This window comes from Hesperophylax consimilis, chromosome 12 (genome assembly GCF_061612785.1).
Source record: "Hesperophylax consimilis isolate HC1 chromosome 12, BYU_Hcon_1.0, whole genome shotgun sequence".
Classification (NCBI taxonomy): domain Eukaryota; kingdom Metazoa; phylum Arthropoda; class Insecta; order Trichoptera; family Limnephilidae; genus Hesperophylax; species Hesperophylax consimilis.
The window spans coordinates 20,426,930-20,442,067 of NC_142847.1; the positions used below are offsets into that span (position 1 = coordinate 20,426,930).

At 33.7% G+C, this 15,138-nt stretch overlaps 1 protein-coding gene across 1 annotated transcript in view; it reads right to left on the reverse strand.

The window, feature by feature from the left end:
* The window catches only part of LOC149419309 (uncharacterized), a 334,474-nt gene that overhangs the window by 95,289 nt on the left and 224,047 nt on the right, over positions 1–15,138 (reverse strand). Inside the window, exon 4 of the mRNA XM_089637967.1 lies at positions 8,010–8,148. Coding sequence (XP_089494093.1) covers positions 8,010–8,148 — 139 coding nt within the window. The remainder of the gene's footprint in view (positions 1–8,009; positions 8,149–15,138) is intronic.

Below are 15,138 nucleotides of genomic sequence, written 5' to 3' on the forward strand. Positions count from 1 at the left end.
ACGAAAAAAAAACCACTGGTTTTGAAACTTATCGATTATTTTTATTAAATAATTACAAAGTTTATTTACCCAGTTTCGAGAAATGGCTTTAACCGTGTTTGATAATCTGAGTAGCCAGGTACTTTTCGATCTTCCATTTATTTTCTCCTTAACTTTCTCAGATCAAAATGTGTATATTCCTGGTATACCTTATATGTAGGTAACAGGTATTAAAATCGCTTGACAAACGGAGTCTAGAAATGTTCGATTTCAAGCACAAAACTGGTTTTTATTTATTTTGTAAATAATTTTATAAGAAAGAGAAAAAAAATAATCAAGTGAAACTGTCACAGATAATCTTCGATATTATACTGTATTTGTTAAAAGTTGTTTCCTTTACGAGTTCACACATTTCTTTTGAAAAAATATTATTTTTAGTTGTTCACATTTATATTTTTTTGGTAATTTATTTTTTTATTTATATTCTACTCAAACGAAACGATAGGAAAACCTTCAATTTATTTAAAGCATATTTTTTGGTATTCATAATGTACACCGATTCGTTATAAAGATTAATCAAAACAGTGATTTAGTATTAATCTTCGCCTTAACCAAATCATATTAAAAAAAAATAGTTTGTATCTGTTGAAATGATAACAACAATATAAGACTAGTGCTGCCATCTATGTATTTAATATGTAAACTTATATGAAATAAATGACAGTCTATTCTCCATCTTTGATCAAACAGCGTTTCATTACAGGTTATGGGCCCAGTGATTATGAAGATGCAGACAGTGAGAAAGAAAGCCCGCAGTGCCGACCTAACCGGGAGAGGAAGATTCCAGAGAGGTATGGGTTATCAAATCTGTGCGTTGACAGTGAGACATATGATAATGTGGCTGGTTTGTCTCTGCATGACGCTTTAAATGGACCAGAAAAAGAACAGTGGGAGTTGGCTATAACAGAAGAGTTGCAGTGTTTCAAAGACAATGATGCGTGGGAGTTAAGTGATGCTCCAAAAGATGGAAGAGTTGTACAGTGCAAGTGGGTGCTTCGTAAAAAGTATGATAGTGAAAATAAAGTCCGCTTTCGTGCACGTTTAGTGGCAAAAGGTTTTTCACAAGTTGAAGGTGTGGACTTTACAGAAACATTTTCTCCCGTAGTGAGACATACTACATTAAGATTACTTTTTGCATTGTCAGTACAACTAAATTTGAAAACAACACATCTTGATGTAACAACGGCTTTCTTGAATGGTACACTTAAGGAAACTGTTTACATGAAAATACCAAAAGGTTTTTCTGAAAAAACACAAAATGGTCAAGTACTTAAATTAAAAAAGGCCATTTACGGGCTTAAACAATCATCAAGAGCTTGGTATAAAAAAGTAGATGAATGTTTGTTAAGCATAGGTTATATTAGATCTAAAATAGAACCATGTATGTATACAAAAATGAAAGATCAGTTTAAAACTATTGTCGCATTGTTTGTAGATGACTTTTTTGTTTTTTCAAATGATACTAATGAAACTAAGCATTTAAAGGATGTCTTAACAAGTCATTTCAAAATAAAAGATTTAGGAGAAATAAAGAAATGTCTGGGTGTTAACATAACTGTTAACAAATCTAAGCAAACAATAATATTAAGTCAGAAAGATTATATTGATCAGCTGTTGCATAAGTTTAATATGAGCCAAAGTAAACCTGCACAGACTCCAATGGAAACAAAGTTAAATGTGTCAAAAAATGAACATTGTGTTGGTAATTTTCCATATCAACAAATAATTGGATGTCTTATGTATTTAGCGGTTCTAACCAGACCGGACATTGCATATACGGTTGGTTTTTTAAGCCAATTTAATAATTGTTATTCCAAAGAACATTGTTCTTATGTAAAAAGGTTATTGAGATACCTAAAATGTACTAAAGATTATGGTTTAAAGTATTCCGCTAGTGGAAGCTCAATATTAAAAGGGTTTGTAGATGCTGATTGGGGCGGAAACATTATAGATAGGAGGTCATACACTGGAATTTGTTTTACTTTATCCGGTTGTGTTATCTCTTGGGAAACAAAAAAACAGAATACTGTTGCACTATCTAGTAGTGAGGCTGAATATATGGCCATCACCGAAGCCTGCAAAGAAGCAATTTATTTGAGAAATTTACAATATGAAATAACTCAAAAAATGTATACTATTGATATTTTCAATGACAATCAGAGTGCGCAAAAGTTAACAGCAAATCCAGTTTTTCATAAGCGCACCAAACATATTGATATTAAATATCATTTTTGTAGAGAATGTGTAGCAAATAATATTGTAAATGTTAAGTATTTGCCAACAGCTGAAATGCCTGCTGATTTGTTCACCAAAAGTTTGGGTTCCACAAAACATTATGAATTTTTGGATAAACTAGGTGTGCAAATTGTTTAATTTAATTGTATTTATATTGTTAGTTATAGTGGGGGTGTTGAAATGATAACAACAATATAAGACTAGTGCTGCCATCTATGTATTTAATATGTAAACTTATATGAAATAAATGACAGTCTATTCTCCATCTTTGATCAAACAGCGTTTCATTACAGTATCGTTGTATAATTCTATGGTGGTTTCGAAATTCTCTTGATATCATTTTCTCAGTTACAAGTTTCACCTTCTGACACTATTTTTACTGTTTTTTTTCAGCATTTTTACATCTTGTGTCCTAATTATAATAGCTTGCACTTTTTGATATTGTTTGACAATATCCTTGTCATGGATTTTTCTATTGTAACCTCTTTATTAGGTATTCAGTCTCTCTGAAGAATTCTAAAGAACTTTGAAGGTTTCAACTATCTATTCTTTTTACTCTGCTATTGAATGTATTTGAAGTGAATTTATTTTGCTTCTTTGAAAAACGTTTAAAACAGCACGTTTTTTTAAAATTATTTATCAGTTCATACATAAAATATGAGATAAATATAGATATATTTCTTAATTAATTCTGAAATAGATTAATTTGAACGCTTCCTGATGGATGTTTTAATGTTTGTTTTTCTATTCAGTTATTTGTCTCCCACGAAAAAAAAACACTTGGTTGCTATATTTATGTGATATTTATAATAAATTATTAATATTTCACCTTGCTTATTATGCTTACGTGTGATACGAAGATGTTGCTACGGTAAATATACTATAATTAGTGATTTACCATTATCTATGGAGTTAATCTACGTAGAGGATTGAATGCTTTGAAATGAGATCCCTGAGGCGTATGTGTGGTAAAACCACTGTCACATAAATATTTTGTGACTAGTGCAGTTCTTGCCTATTTGGGTTATTTTGTCTATGGTGTTTTTTTTTAGTTTGGCAATATTTTTTGAGGAAGAAAAGATAGTTTTGTTTATGGTCACTTCCTCCCCGGTCAGCTTGGGCAGCTGCACGGTGATTTAGTCACTCGCCATTTAAGGTGTTTTAATCTGAGTTAATCATGTGATTAGAAGTTGTTCTTATCTTTTAAAAAGGGCGCGGGGTGTTTCTCCTAACACAAATAGTTCGTGTAGGTTATTATTTTTAGTGAAGGTTATGGAACCCCGCTTTTTTCGGTGATGGCCGGTGCTCATGTTTGTAGTTCTTGTGTTTTGGACTTAAAACCGTAAATAGATTGGTCCTAGCTGTGGCTAGAAGTTTATGGCTGTTTAACCTCGCGTCGCAAAGTCACGGATTGCTGTTCCCGAAGTCCGTAGGACGAGTCTGGTTGGATTCCACGTGCTACTCGGATGAAGATTCTACAGTCGATCGTTGAAGGAGTTGCGCCCTCCTGTCTCCACGAAATGAAGGATGACCTTGCTTCCTGGGATTCCACGTGCTACTCGGATGAAGATTCTACAGGCGCTCGTTGAAGAAGTTGCGCCCTCCTGTGTCCACTAAGTGAAGGATGTCCTGGCTTCCGTCACGGGTCTGTTCCCCTCCACCGGAGTCAAGTTTTCGTTCGCCATCCGTTGTTTTTCCTTCGATTCTTGGCCACGTTAAGTTAGCTTAGTTTGGTTCAGGAGTCCATCTGGTATGTGTCTACTTTTATTCCTATTGTTACATTGGTATTCTTTGTACTCCCTTGTTGTGCTTTTGATGGTTTTATTATAATTTTGATTAAGTACTTCCTCTTTTTATTTCTGATTTCCCACCTTACGTGACAGAATATTAATCCCACAATCATGAGATTGAGTTCTCTGCTCTGCCGTTTTTGAACCCTCTACTTGATCCTGAAGATCTCACTATTACATTTAAGCATTGGAATGTTCCTACATTACACCATGTATAATCGTGTGAGGAATGTGGAGATCCGCAAAGAGTACAAGGCATATAATAAGTGAGCGTAATGAGTAAGATTAATAAAGGGACACTTAAATGGTTTGGGCAAGTAGAGCGAATTAATGAAGAAAGGAGTGTAAAGAGGATATATTATGCAAATGCGAATGGTAGCAGAAGTCGGGAAAACCCGAGGAAGACATGGATCAAGTGAATCAGATACTCATTTCAAGAGCCAGCATAATAGAAGAGTATCTATGAGATGATTTATGAATGTGAATGAGGCAAGAAGTTGTGCCAAGAACGAGTTGTTTGGCAGTCTGTCCTCACTGCCTACCCCTTCGGCGAAACGGCATTATGGTTAGTTAGTTAGTTAATCTACGTACTATCCATTCCTGTATCCATTATTGTTCAACAAGAATGCTCGATTTCAACACCTCAGAAGCACGCCCACTTTTAAACATTTTTTAAAACTAATCTCTGGAACTGTGTTTAATCCACCTATTCAAAGATGTTAACTTATGTGTGCCTAACAAGTATACTCATGGGAGATCCTAAGTACTTTTTTATACCCCGAAAGCGAGGACTTGTCCTATCAGAACTCAACTGCTTAACATTTTCGCACTGATTCACGACATTTTCAACGTCGTTTAAAGACAGTTGAAACATGTCACACTTTAGTAAAACTGCCCCCATGACCTTTTATACTAGATGTATGTCAATTTTGTAATCATCTCCACAATGTACTGGTGCATGATCGTTCTATGAAGTACGTGAATAAATAAACTAATATTTTTTTCATTGCTAATAAGTCTAAAAAACAGTGGCTTATATTATGGGATTTTCTTCTCTTACAGCAACGGAAAAATTGCAATATTACAAGCGTTAGTAGTATTAAAAACTTACATTTGCTGAGGAATAAATTCGTCTACTGTTTATGGTTATGCAAGGAACATCATTTTTATAAATAAAATAAGATCGAAGTACGACGATATTATTGGTTATTTTATATTGATGTTGAAATGGAATAGTTAACCTCAAATTAATGACTGAATAAAAACAGAGTTTACTTTTTCCAATAAATCAACCTGAACTAATATTAATCATCTATTCAGGGAACATCCTGTTGAATGCCGCGGGCGAAGGAGTTTAGGAGGGGTAAGTCAAGGTAGATATAATTTCATTTCTTTGATTGGCTTGTTGGGCCAGTTGATAACCCTGCGGAGGATATTATCGAATGATTAATTGACTAAATCGATCAAACGTTCTTTATCCAATCAAATTTTGTTTATTAAACATAATCAGAATATTTTTATTGCGTTCCTATCTTCCCGTGAATTATATATTATCACTAAAAATATTCTTGGAAAATTTCGGATATTTATTATTGTTTATTCAGTTTGTTTTCTCTCTGATTATATTTACAATATATTTTTGGACGCAATTAGTATTGATGTGATGTACCTATGAGTTTCGAGAAAAAAAACGATATATTTAGTCAGTAGCAAGGTACGCATTTTATACTCTATAGAAATGTTTCAAGAGGGAAAACGTCAATATGAAACATATAAAAAAAAAATTCTCCGTTTAGCAATATTATTTTACTAAGAAATATTTCATACCTTAAACAATAGCAAATTGAAAAAAACTTGAAATGAAAAAAGTGATTATTTAAAAAAAAATGGAATATTTAAAGCTCCTTTTTTATATAAGATCCACACAAAAGGCTTTCCTCCCTTTCAGGGGAGTAAGAAAATAATTCCGTTCATGGCTAAGGTTACTTTGGGGATGCTGTGTGGAGGGTCTTTTTAGGAAAGGAAGGAGAGGAAGTTCTGGGAAGGAAAAGGGTATGAAGGGTCGGTAGGAACTGGCGGTCAGTGTATCCAGGAGTGACGAATGAATCCACCCTTCCCACTGCGGTGCAAGGGGATGCTTCGAGAGAGTCCTGTTGGAGAGGTCAAAAGTTCTCCCTCGACCTGTCACTCCCGATCCGGCCCGCCACGCGGTTGGTGGCAGACGCATCCGCCGACAAACCTCACCTCATTATCCCGGTCAATCCTGCGTCCCGTCACCAAACGTAACGAACCACTTCAAGTGACCTATGGCAGAGGTGTTGGTCTCCAATAAATGGTTCCCGGGGCGGTGTTACCCATACCCGCCTTCCAAATTGGGAGGTGAAATGAACATAATTTTCTCGTGAAAAAAAATATTTTTTTGCCAAAAATTTTAATCGTAGTAAATAATATTTTTTTTGGCGTTAAAGATAAAACATTTAAAATATCATTGATGTCAATAAGATTTTCATTTGAATTCATTTTTTCTCCGAAGTGAAATTACTGATGAAATTCTGTGTAAGTGAAAGTCTTGAGTAATCAAGAGTTTTTTTAGAAGGTAGGTACTTAATAAGTAACTTTGGGTGAAAAGTTGAATGAAATTATGTATAATAACCTATCTGGTTACTAATACATAATGCTCCGATAATGTGGTGTTTTTTACACCGATAAAGTTTATTTTGGTTTCAAAGATATATTACAAAGTTTCCTGACCATATTTCTGGAAGACATGGGATGCGAGATATGATGGCTATTTTTCTTTATTTTTCAAAGATTATCTTTTGACGGATACACGACCTAATTGCAAGTGCAAAATATGTTGAAAAATTAACTAAAAAATATTATTAATGTAAGATAATGTATTTGATTATATTGTATGAATCAATAATATTAACTTTCAATTTATTTAAAAAAAAAAGTTTATTTATAAGCACAATCTGTTGTGTAATTATTAAACCGCGTGACTGTTTGATAATGCCTTCAGAAGCCGAAACAGTTATCACGCTTAATAATAATTACATAAAAGAACTGGTTTATAAATTCTTTTACAATATTTTGGTTTTACGAATATTTGTGACTGAATATAAATCAGTTATTTCCACCTTAGTCATATACCCTAATGCTCATAGTTTAAAATCTATGGAGCAGTGATATAGAAAATGGATAAACCACTTCACTAAGCAATATATTAAGTCGGCAACCATTGTGAGTTTCGATTTCGATGTGATCGACTGCTAATAGACCATCTCAATTGTTATTTTTTTTTAAAGAAAAACAAACATTCCCGGGTTACGAATAACCTGATAATATTTTAATATCTTCTAGTACCATCACAGTAAACGGAAAATGTTGCTTGTGTCATGATGGAGGTCTTAGCCAGCCGAGGAATTGAGCCTACCCGAACACGGTGCCTACTTAGTCACTGACCTGTCAATGACTAAGTATGTAATAAAAAAAGTGCTTTATTCACCAACATCACACCACAAAACCATTATTAGGACAATACTTTAAATTTACTTAACATTTCAAAATTCAATACATCCTTTGGTCAGAAAAAAAACATTTATTTTATACGAAAATAAACAATTTAAAAAAAAAACATGAGTAAATCATTAAAAGCTGTGAAAGTGTGAAGTAACAGCAACCCAATCTGCAACCGACAAACATGATGACGAGAAAATCAACAACATGAAGAAAATATGATGATGTTTAAAAATCATAACATTGTGAAAGAATAAGATATTTCTAATAAACATAACACTGATAAATATTTTCATTGCCTTTTTCGGTGTCATGTTTTTTTAGATATATTATTTTCTTCTTCAATGATGTATATTACATTGATGGGTAAAAAAATTAAAAGTCAATCAAATAAAATAGAATTAAAAAAGAGTTTGGTTTACTCACATGGGCGGCACTTGTAGGCCACTTCCACGTACTTCCTGACCCCGGGGCAAGGGTCCCCGCCGAACGCCTTGGGGCTGGTGTGGAACTTGCACTGGCGTTTCTTCTGGCACGCCTCAACCACCGTCTGCAACAGAGAGTACTGGAACACTTCAGTCAGATCAGCCGAACGAGTGGCAGACTTGGAACAAAGGGATATTTACAGCTGTTTTGGGCATTATCGGATTTAAACACGTAAAACTGAATAACTAATTCTAACGCTATTTTCACACTTTTGTTATTATCAAATGTCTTCATATTGTTGCTTGTTTTCTCTGTGATTTTTTTTTGGCTCTTCTGGGATATTCTTATATTATTCTTTTCATTTCACGTTTTATTTTCTATGATGTTATCTTCTATGCATTATGCAACGCACCTTTTACATCGATTTTTTCTGTTTTCATTTTTGGTTTATTCTCTCTCACACATGATATACACACATAATAATTTGTTAATTTTCCTGTTCATATATTTTTTTAAAATATTTTGATGAGTGTCGTAAAATTCTGTTGAATTTTTTTTGACATTTTGTATTTTATTTTTTCCATAGCTCTTTTGTAATATTTAATGAGCATGCTTAATTCATCGGTGGGGCAAGTATGAACAAAAATGAATTGTATCATTTTGTTATGTAAATTTACATTTTGGCTTTAATTTTTTAATGATCGCCATAATACGCTTGATTTACAAACACGTTATGCGCTGGAAAATTAACTTTATAAATATCGAAATCCGGAAAGGATACAACAATCAGAAAGAAAAACTTTTCAAAAGAATATTTTTCATTTATTCAAATGAAGCAGATGCATACAAACATCAGATGTGATATGATATTATGTTTAAAAAAAATAAACTTTGTTTTGTAACAATAACAATACAATACTTTTATGATTTATACTTAATGTTTTGATACAACCGTAGCTTCTTCAGGGCAGTATAATACTCTACTGGAATCAAAAATCTGCAAGTAACACGGTTTATTGATTCATAGTGCTTTCACACAAAGGAAGTATTGAATTCCGTTAGTCTAAACACAAAATAATTAATTTGGGAGGCGGGTATCGGTACCTCCGCCCCGAAGATTATTTATTGGATATCCAACATCTCTGCCAGAGGTCACCGCAAGTGACAGGGGTGCCCGGGTTCATCGGGTGAAATGTGTTCAGATCTTGTCGGCTGATGCGATTGCCCACCAGTTTGCGCGATGGACCGGATCGGGAGAAGCCGGTTTGGGGAGACCCTTTGACCTCTCCAGCTGATTTCTCTCGACCCATTGAATTGCACCAAAGCGGGAGGGGTGGATTCATACATCTGTCACTCCTGGACATACTGACCCAAAGATATTAGAAGAACGAGATATGCTATGTTGGCCGCCGGACCGTAGCCGGAGTACTACCTAATTAGGGTACTTTGAACGGTATTGGGACGTGTACGCACAGAAATCTGTTCTATGTATTAGTGCGGATACCTTAGCGCAAGCGAAGGTGTGCAGTAGTATTGGTGAACAAAACCGGCGACACTCGGCAAAACAATTCCACTCAGTACGAACTGCGCATAGCACATCTCGTTCTTCTAATATCTTTGTACTGACCACTAGATTCCTACCCAACCTTTATATATTTTTCCTTCCCTGAACTTTCTCTCCTTTCTTTCTTTAAAAACACCCTCCACGCAGCATCCTCAGAGATGACATAGGCCCTGAGGGAAATTATTTTCCTCCGGGCCTCCAGTGTGGAGTAAATTAAAAAAAAACATATTTTACCAATACATTACGCTTTCAAATAGGGTTGCACAAAATCGGGCTAAGCTCCAATGGAAGAAGTAGTTGGATTAGTATGAAGATTGGGCAGAGAGTTATTCAATAGGGAACAACTTAAGTATAGGACTTTTATTTAGGTTGATTTGGCTGTTGATAACTTTGCTGTTAATGTGTTTGACTTTCTATGTAACTCTAGTGCCTCCAAATTATCCAGTCTGATCCCTATTCTGTTTTTTTGTGTTACGGAACTAAACCCTGTATTTTTATTAAACGTTTGGTCTGTTTTAAAGAAATGATTGGCAATTTCGAAGAATCCAGTATTACTTAGACATATACTTAGACATATATAACATATATATAGGTGCTTTTTGATACGGATATTAATATTAATCGTTGTGTTTTCTATATAAAACGCGGGACAGTCACTGCATAGGAGTGAGTATTTATTTATTTATTTATTCTTGGATAATTTATATAGCGCCGCTTTTGTGAGAGATCACCTCAGGGGCGCTTTACAGTTGATGCAGGTATTACAATAAATATAACAAAAAAAGAAGCTAAGTTAAGTAAAATGAAGTACAGGAACAGGTGGCACGAAGATAGAAGATGGATACTGCAGCAAATAAATAGCTGAGTAACCTAAACTATCTTTTGTGTCTTTCCCGTTCATAAAAAAATACCTGTACCATTTTTTGTGTAAAATGCTGGTTGATATCTGATGGGAGATATTTTAAGCTATTTGAGAAAAAATATTTGTACAGTATTCAACGCCATTGATAAGGTGGATTATTATTGGAAGTTATGTTAAAATTTTGAGACGGGCCGTTGCATAAAAATATGCTCATATTGCTCATCCATATTATTTTTGTATTTAGGATATTAATGAAAATCCTTGCAAGATAACCGTTATCTGTTGCGATTTGTTTGATTGTAGATAATTCAAGTACGAATACAGGGTATCCGGGGCAAAGTGCACAAATTTCGGGAGCTGATTCCACATGATATTACTAGAGTAAATCATTGATATTTATAGAGTAAAAAAAGATGAACAACTTTTTTATAAATTTCAACGTTTTGAAGAATTTTTCAGAAAAAAAGTTTCTACGGAAAAAATAATATTATTCGAAGGAAAAATATTTTTGGATGTTAAGTAGTACATCTTTTTAATTCTACCATCATGTTGACTCACCTCCCGAAATGTATGTACTTTATCCCCAACGTATGGTATAACAAATTAAAGTGGTTTTGTAATACGTTGATTTTTTAACTTTTTTAAAAATATTATTCTTAACTCTGGTGTCAGCACTTCTCCGGCTTTAGTCTGTATTAAAACAAGTTTCCAGTCAAATGACGGAAACCTGTCAGAAATAATATCAGTCATAATCATCAGACTGATGGTTGTTTGGAAGTTAAGTCTAAATCCAATACCTCATTACATATTGAAATTATTCGCAAAACGTAGGGCCAAGCCATCACTATGCTAAATTTGAAACAATCACCCGACAAAGCAATTAAATTCAATGGCGCAGCCGCAGGTCAAGCACAAGGCCCGAACACAATTGACCTTTTGACTAAATACGTGAAATTGAGTTGAATCGTCGAACTAATTGGACTAAACACTATCAGCATAACACCTGACACGGCTCACCAGTCATTTGCCAGCATTGTTTGGCAGGTACGCTGTGGACAGGTGGTGACGGGCTGATTTGCATAATGTTATTATGTGGTTGTGTATTGGGTTTAAGTGTCATAGGAACGTATTAACTACATAATGTACTAGTGGTTTATGCCATGCTTAAGGTATATTGCTCTAATAAAATGCACGACATTAACAATTCATCAATTATTGGTCAAGGTTACATGCGATGAACGAATTTATTCAAGTGGAAATTATTTCTACTTTTTTCTGAATGACCATCACAAAGGCATTACCACAATACTTTCACCCAGATATGAAAGAAACACTTTTTCAATATTCACAAACTAACTTATTCGAATAAAAGCTAATTTTCACAGTAATATGAAATGTCTTAGGTTAGAAATTATTGAAACTCGTAATATTGGACAGTATTTATTATGTTAACACTTAAGGCTAATTTGTTCTCTTTTGGAAACAACATGGTCTCACAAAAATCGTTGTCTCCCTTACTGCTGTGGTAAAAAATATGGTAAAAACGGTTTTAGAAAGATAAAACACTACACTTTATATTCAAATCTAGAAGCTAACCACAGAAGAATTAAAAATGTGCGCCTTCATGAAACCAAGGGTTCTGACCGCAATTTGAAAAAAACTTGAGATTAATTTTTTTAATAATTTATTTTCATATGAAACTAAAAAAAAGGGAGGTGACTTTAACGCTTGTAATTACAAATTACAATCCGTTTTCAACGCCGCGGCAAGGCTTATCACCGGAGTATCTAAATACTCCCACATTTCAGAGCATCTCAAAAATCTGCACTGGCTCAAATGTCCTGAAAGAATCCAGTTCAAGGTATGCTGGATGGTATTTAAGTCACTTAACGGAATGGCTCCGGCTTACTTATCAGAATTGTGTATTCCAGAAGATTCCAATTCCCGACAGTCAACCCTTAGGTCAGCAACGTCATCAGCTATCTGAAGGTTGAAGGAACCAAAGCGCACACCAGATACTAAGTTCGGTGAGCGTGCTTTCGCCGTGTCAGGACCTAAAGCCTGGAATGGACTGCCGCATGATTTGAGAATGATCGCAGACTCGACAGAATTTAGGTCTAAACTTAAAACGCACCTTTTCAGACAGTCGTATCCATAATTTCAGAAACCTCCACTTTCACAGTCGACGGCAATTTAAATTAACAAAATGTAAAAAAAAAAAATACTAAAAATAAAATAAAATAAATAAAAATAATAATTAAAAATAAATAAATAAAAATGATAATAACTAACAATTTGTAGGCTTTTTAAGACAGTTAAATTAAAATAAAAACTATAGCAGACTTAAGGTCATGTGATGACCAGTGTTTTTTGATAGTGTCCTCTGCGTGCAGTTTTATCTTTTATAAGCATAAACTTTAATATAAGTGTGTTTGTCGGAAGTGACTTGCCAGTTATGTTTTGGTATCTTTTCTAAATAACAAATGTAGATCCTAGGAAATAAATTGTACAGCGCCCTTGAGGTGATTTTTCACAAAAACGGCGCTCTACAAATTATCAAATTATTATTATTATTATAATACAGTTGTTTAACCCTCCAATGGGCAATGTACTTTTATCTCTTTGGGTAGGCAATGTGGTCTGGCCAGGCCATATAAGAGGTGTGGGCTATCTTACTAGTTTCATATAAAGGCAGGTGTGCAAATAGTGGGTATGAACGTGTCAATATGTTGCATATATGTCATATATGTGTATGTAACGGAACAAACACCCTATTCGCACGTACAGTACTAAAGATGGTAAGTATTTGTCTCACCAGAATTTTGGCCATGTCGAGTAATATAAAAAGTTATCACACTTTAATGTTTTGTCCATATAGCGATACTTATAAGTTTATGCATATTTTTATATACATACAGTGTTCGTTGCACAGTAATTTTGTCCATAAAAGAGTGTAATGTACGCGCAATTAATCTCTTTTGGTCTAAATAAAAAATTGAAAAATTAGTTACAATATACTGTAACGTAGTTACTTCAAGAAATGTAGATGCACCTTGTTTTTGTGTTATGGCAAGTTTACCGGTGGAAGTGGCAACAGCAATCCAACACCACTTTACACCTTTATTCGCTTCACGATCAACATCTGAAAGTTTTCCTGTGTAAATTTGACCTCTGAGCGGGTAATTGGAATTCCAAATAGCAAAACCACCTTAACTTTGATACCATATGCAATGGCCTGTCTAGGCTATGTGGTAAAACCCTTCAGGTCGTCGAGTTATATTGTAAATTATATTTCCAAAAAAACGGGAAAATATAATATTAAGATGGCCTGGCCAGGCCTCATTGCCCATCGGAGGGTTAATAAAATAAGTGTGTTTTTTATATTTTTGGCTATCAGTAATTTTAGTAACAAAAGCCATGAGCCATTTTCATGTCATTCTTAAATTTGCGTATAAAATTTTAATATTTCAAAGTTGAAAGCATATTTCATCACCATTCCAACACATTTTTTCAGAATGCTTATAGAATGTGCTCGAGGCCTGAGGATTTAAGTAGCCTTAGATGACTTCAGAAATATTTCTGCGCGAAGGCGTCTCGGACGGTAAAACTATGCTGGATCGTTCGATAGTAATAAAAATAATTATTTATTCTAAAAGGAATGCAGAGGTTGTGTAATGCAAAACGTTTAATAAGTGACAACAATAATACGTACGAATTAATAATATTAAATATATTGTATAAAAAAAATACAAAGAAAAAGATTTAATACAAAATTCAAAATGGCAAAAAACTATACGTTAAACAAGCTTATGTGAAATAAATCTTAGGCAATTGGTCAGATGGGACTTAAAAACTCCATTTCTTATTCACAAAAAACAATTCAAAAGATTATTATTATTCAAAAGTTAGGGTTCAAAAAACTTTCATATTTATATCGGTGGCACGTCATATTATCGTGTAGAAAATTCAAACTATATCAGAGATGAGTCGTCGACTTAAAAAAAACCCTCTCGATATTTCTGCTGGTTTCACAAAAGGTGCTTGAAATAAATTTTAAATCAATAAATTATTAATATTTATCGCTAAATGTAAAAAAAATAATTTGTAATTATGTTGATATTTAGCATTCCAAACCGTTTTTCTAGACATCTACAAATTGCCAAAAAAAATATTTACGTGGATATTTGACGGTTAAGGTTTGTTATTTTGTAATCACTTAAAAATCTTAATTCTATTTGCATAGATCAAATAATAAATTCGGGTTTTCTTGATCAGTATTATTTGTCCTTTTTAAAGTTCTCTGCGTTAAAATTAGAAAAAAATTAGAATTGTAGAGGCTTCTCCAAAATCTCCATGATTGACAAAAATATATGATTAACAAAAGCAGTAAAATCTTTCTCTTGTCTTCAAAATTTAACATTCTGTCTGGGGAAAAGGGTTCACATAATTCATTTCTCAAGGTTGTTGAATCGTTTGACTAATTATGAATTTCATTTGAACTTATTAGTAAGAATGATTAAAGTTGAAGTGAAAGCGTTTCGCATTACCAAATAAACTTCTCCAAAGACATTAAATAATAATTAGGTACTCCACGATGGAATTAAATTTTTAATAACCTTTGTACTAATGAATAATATATCTCCGTCATTAAAAATGCCTTTAGATGATTCACCCTTCAAAACTTGGAATTTAGAATTGTTGAT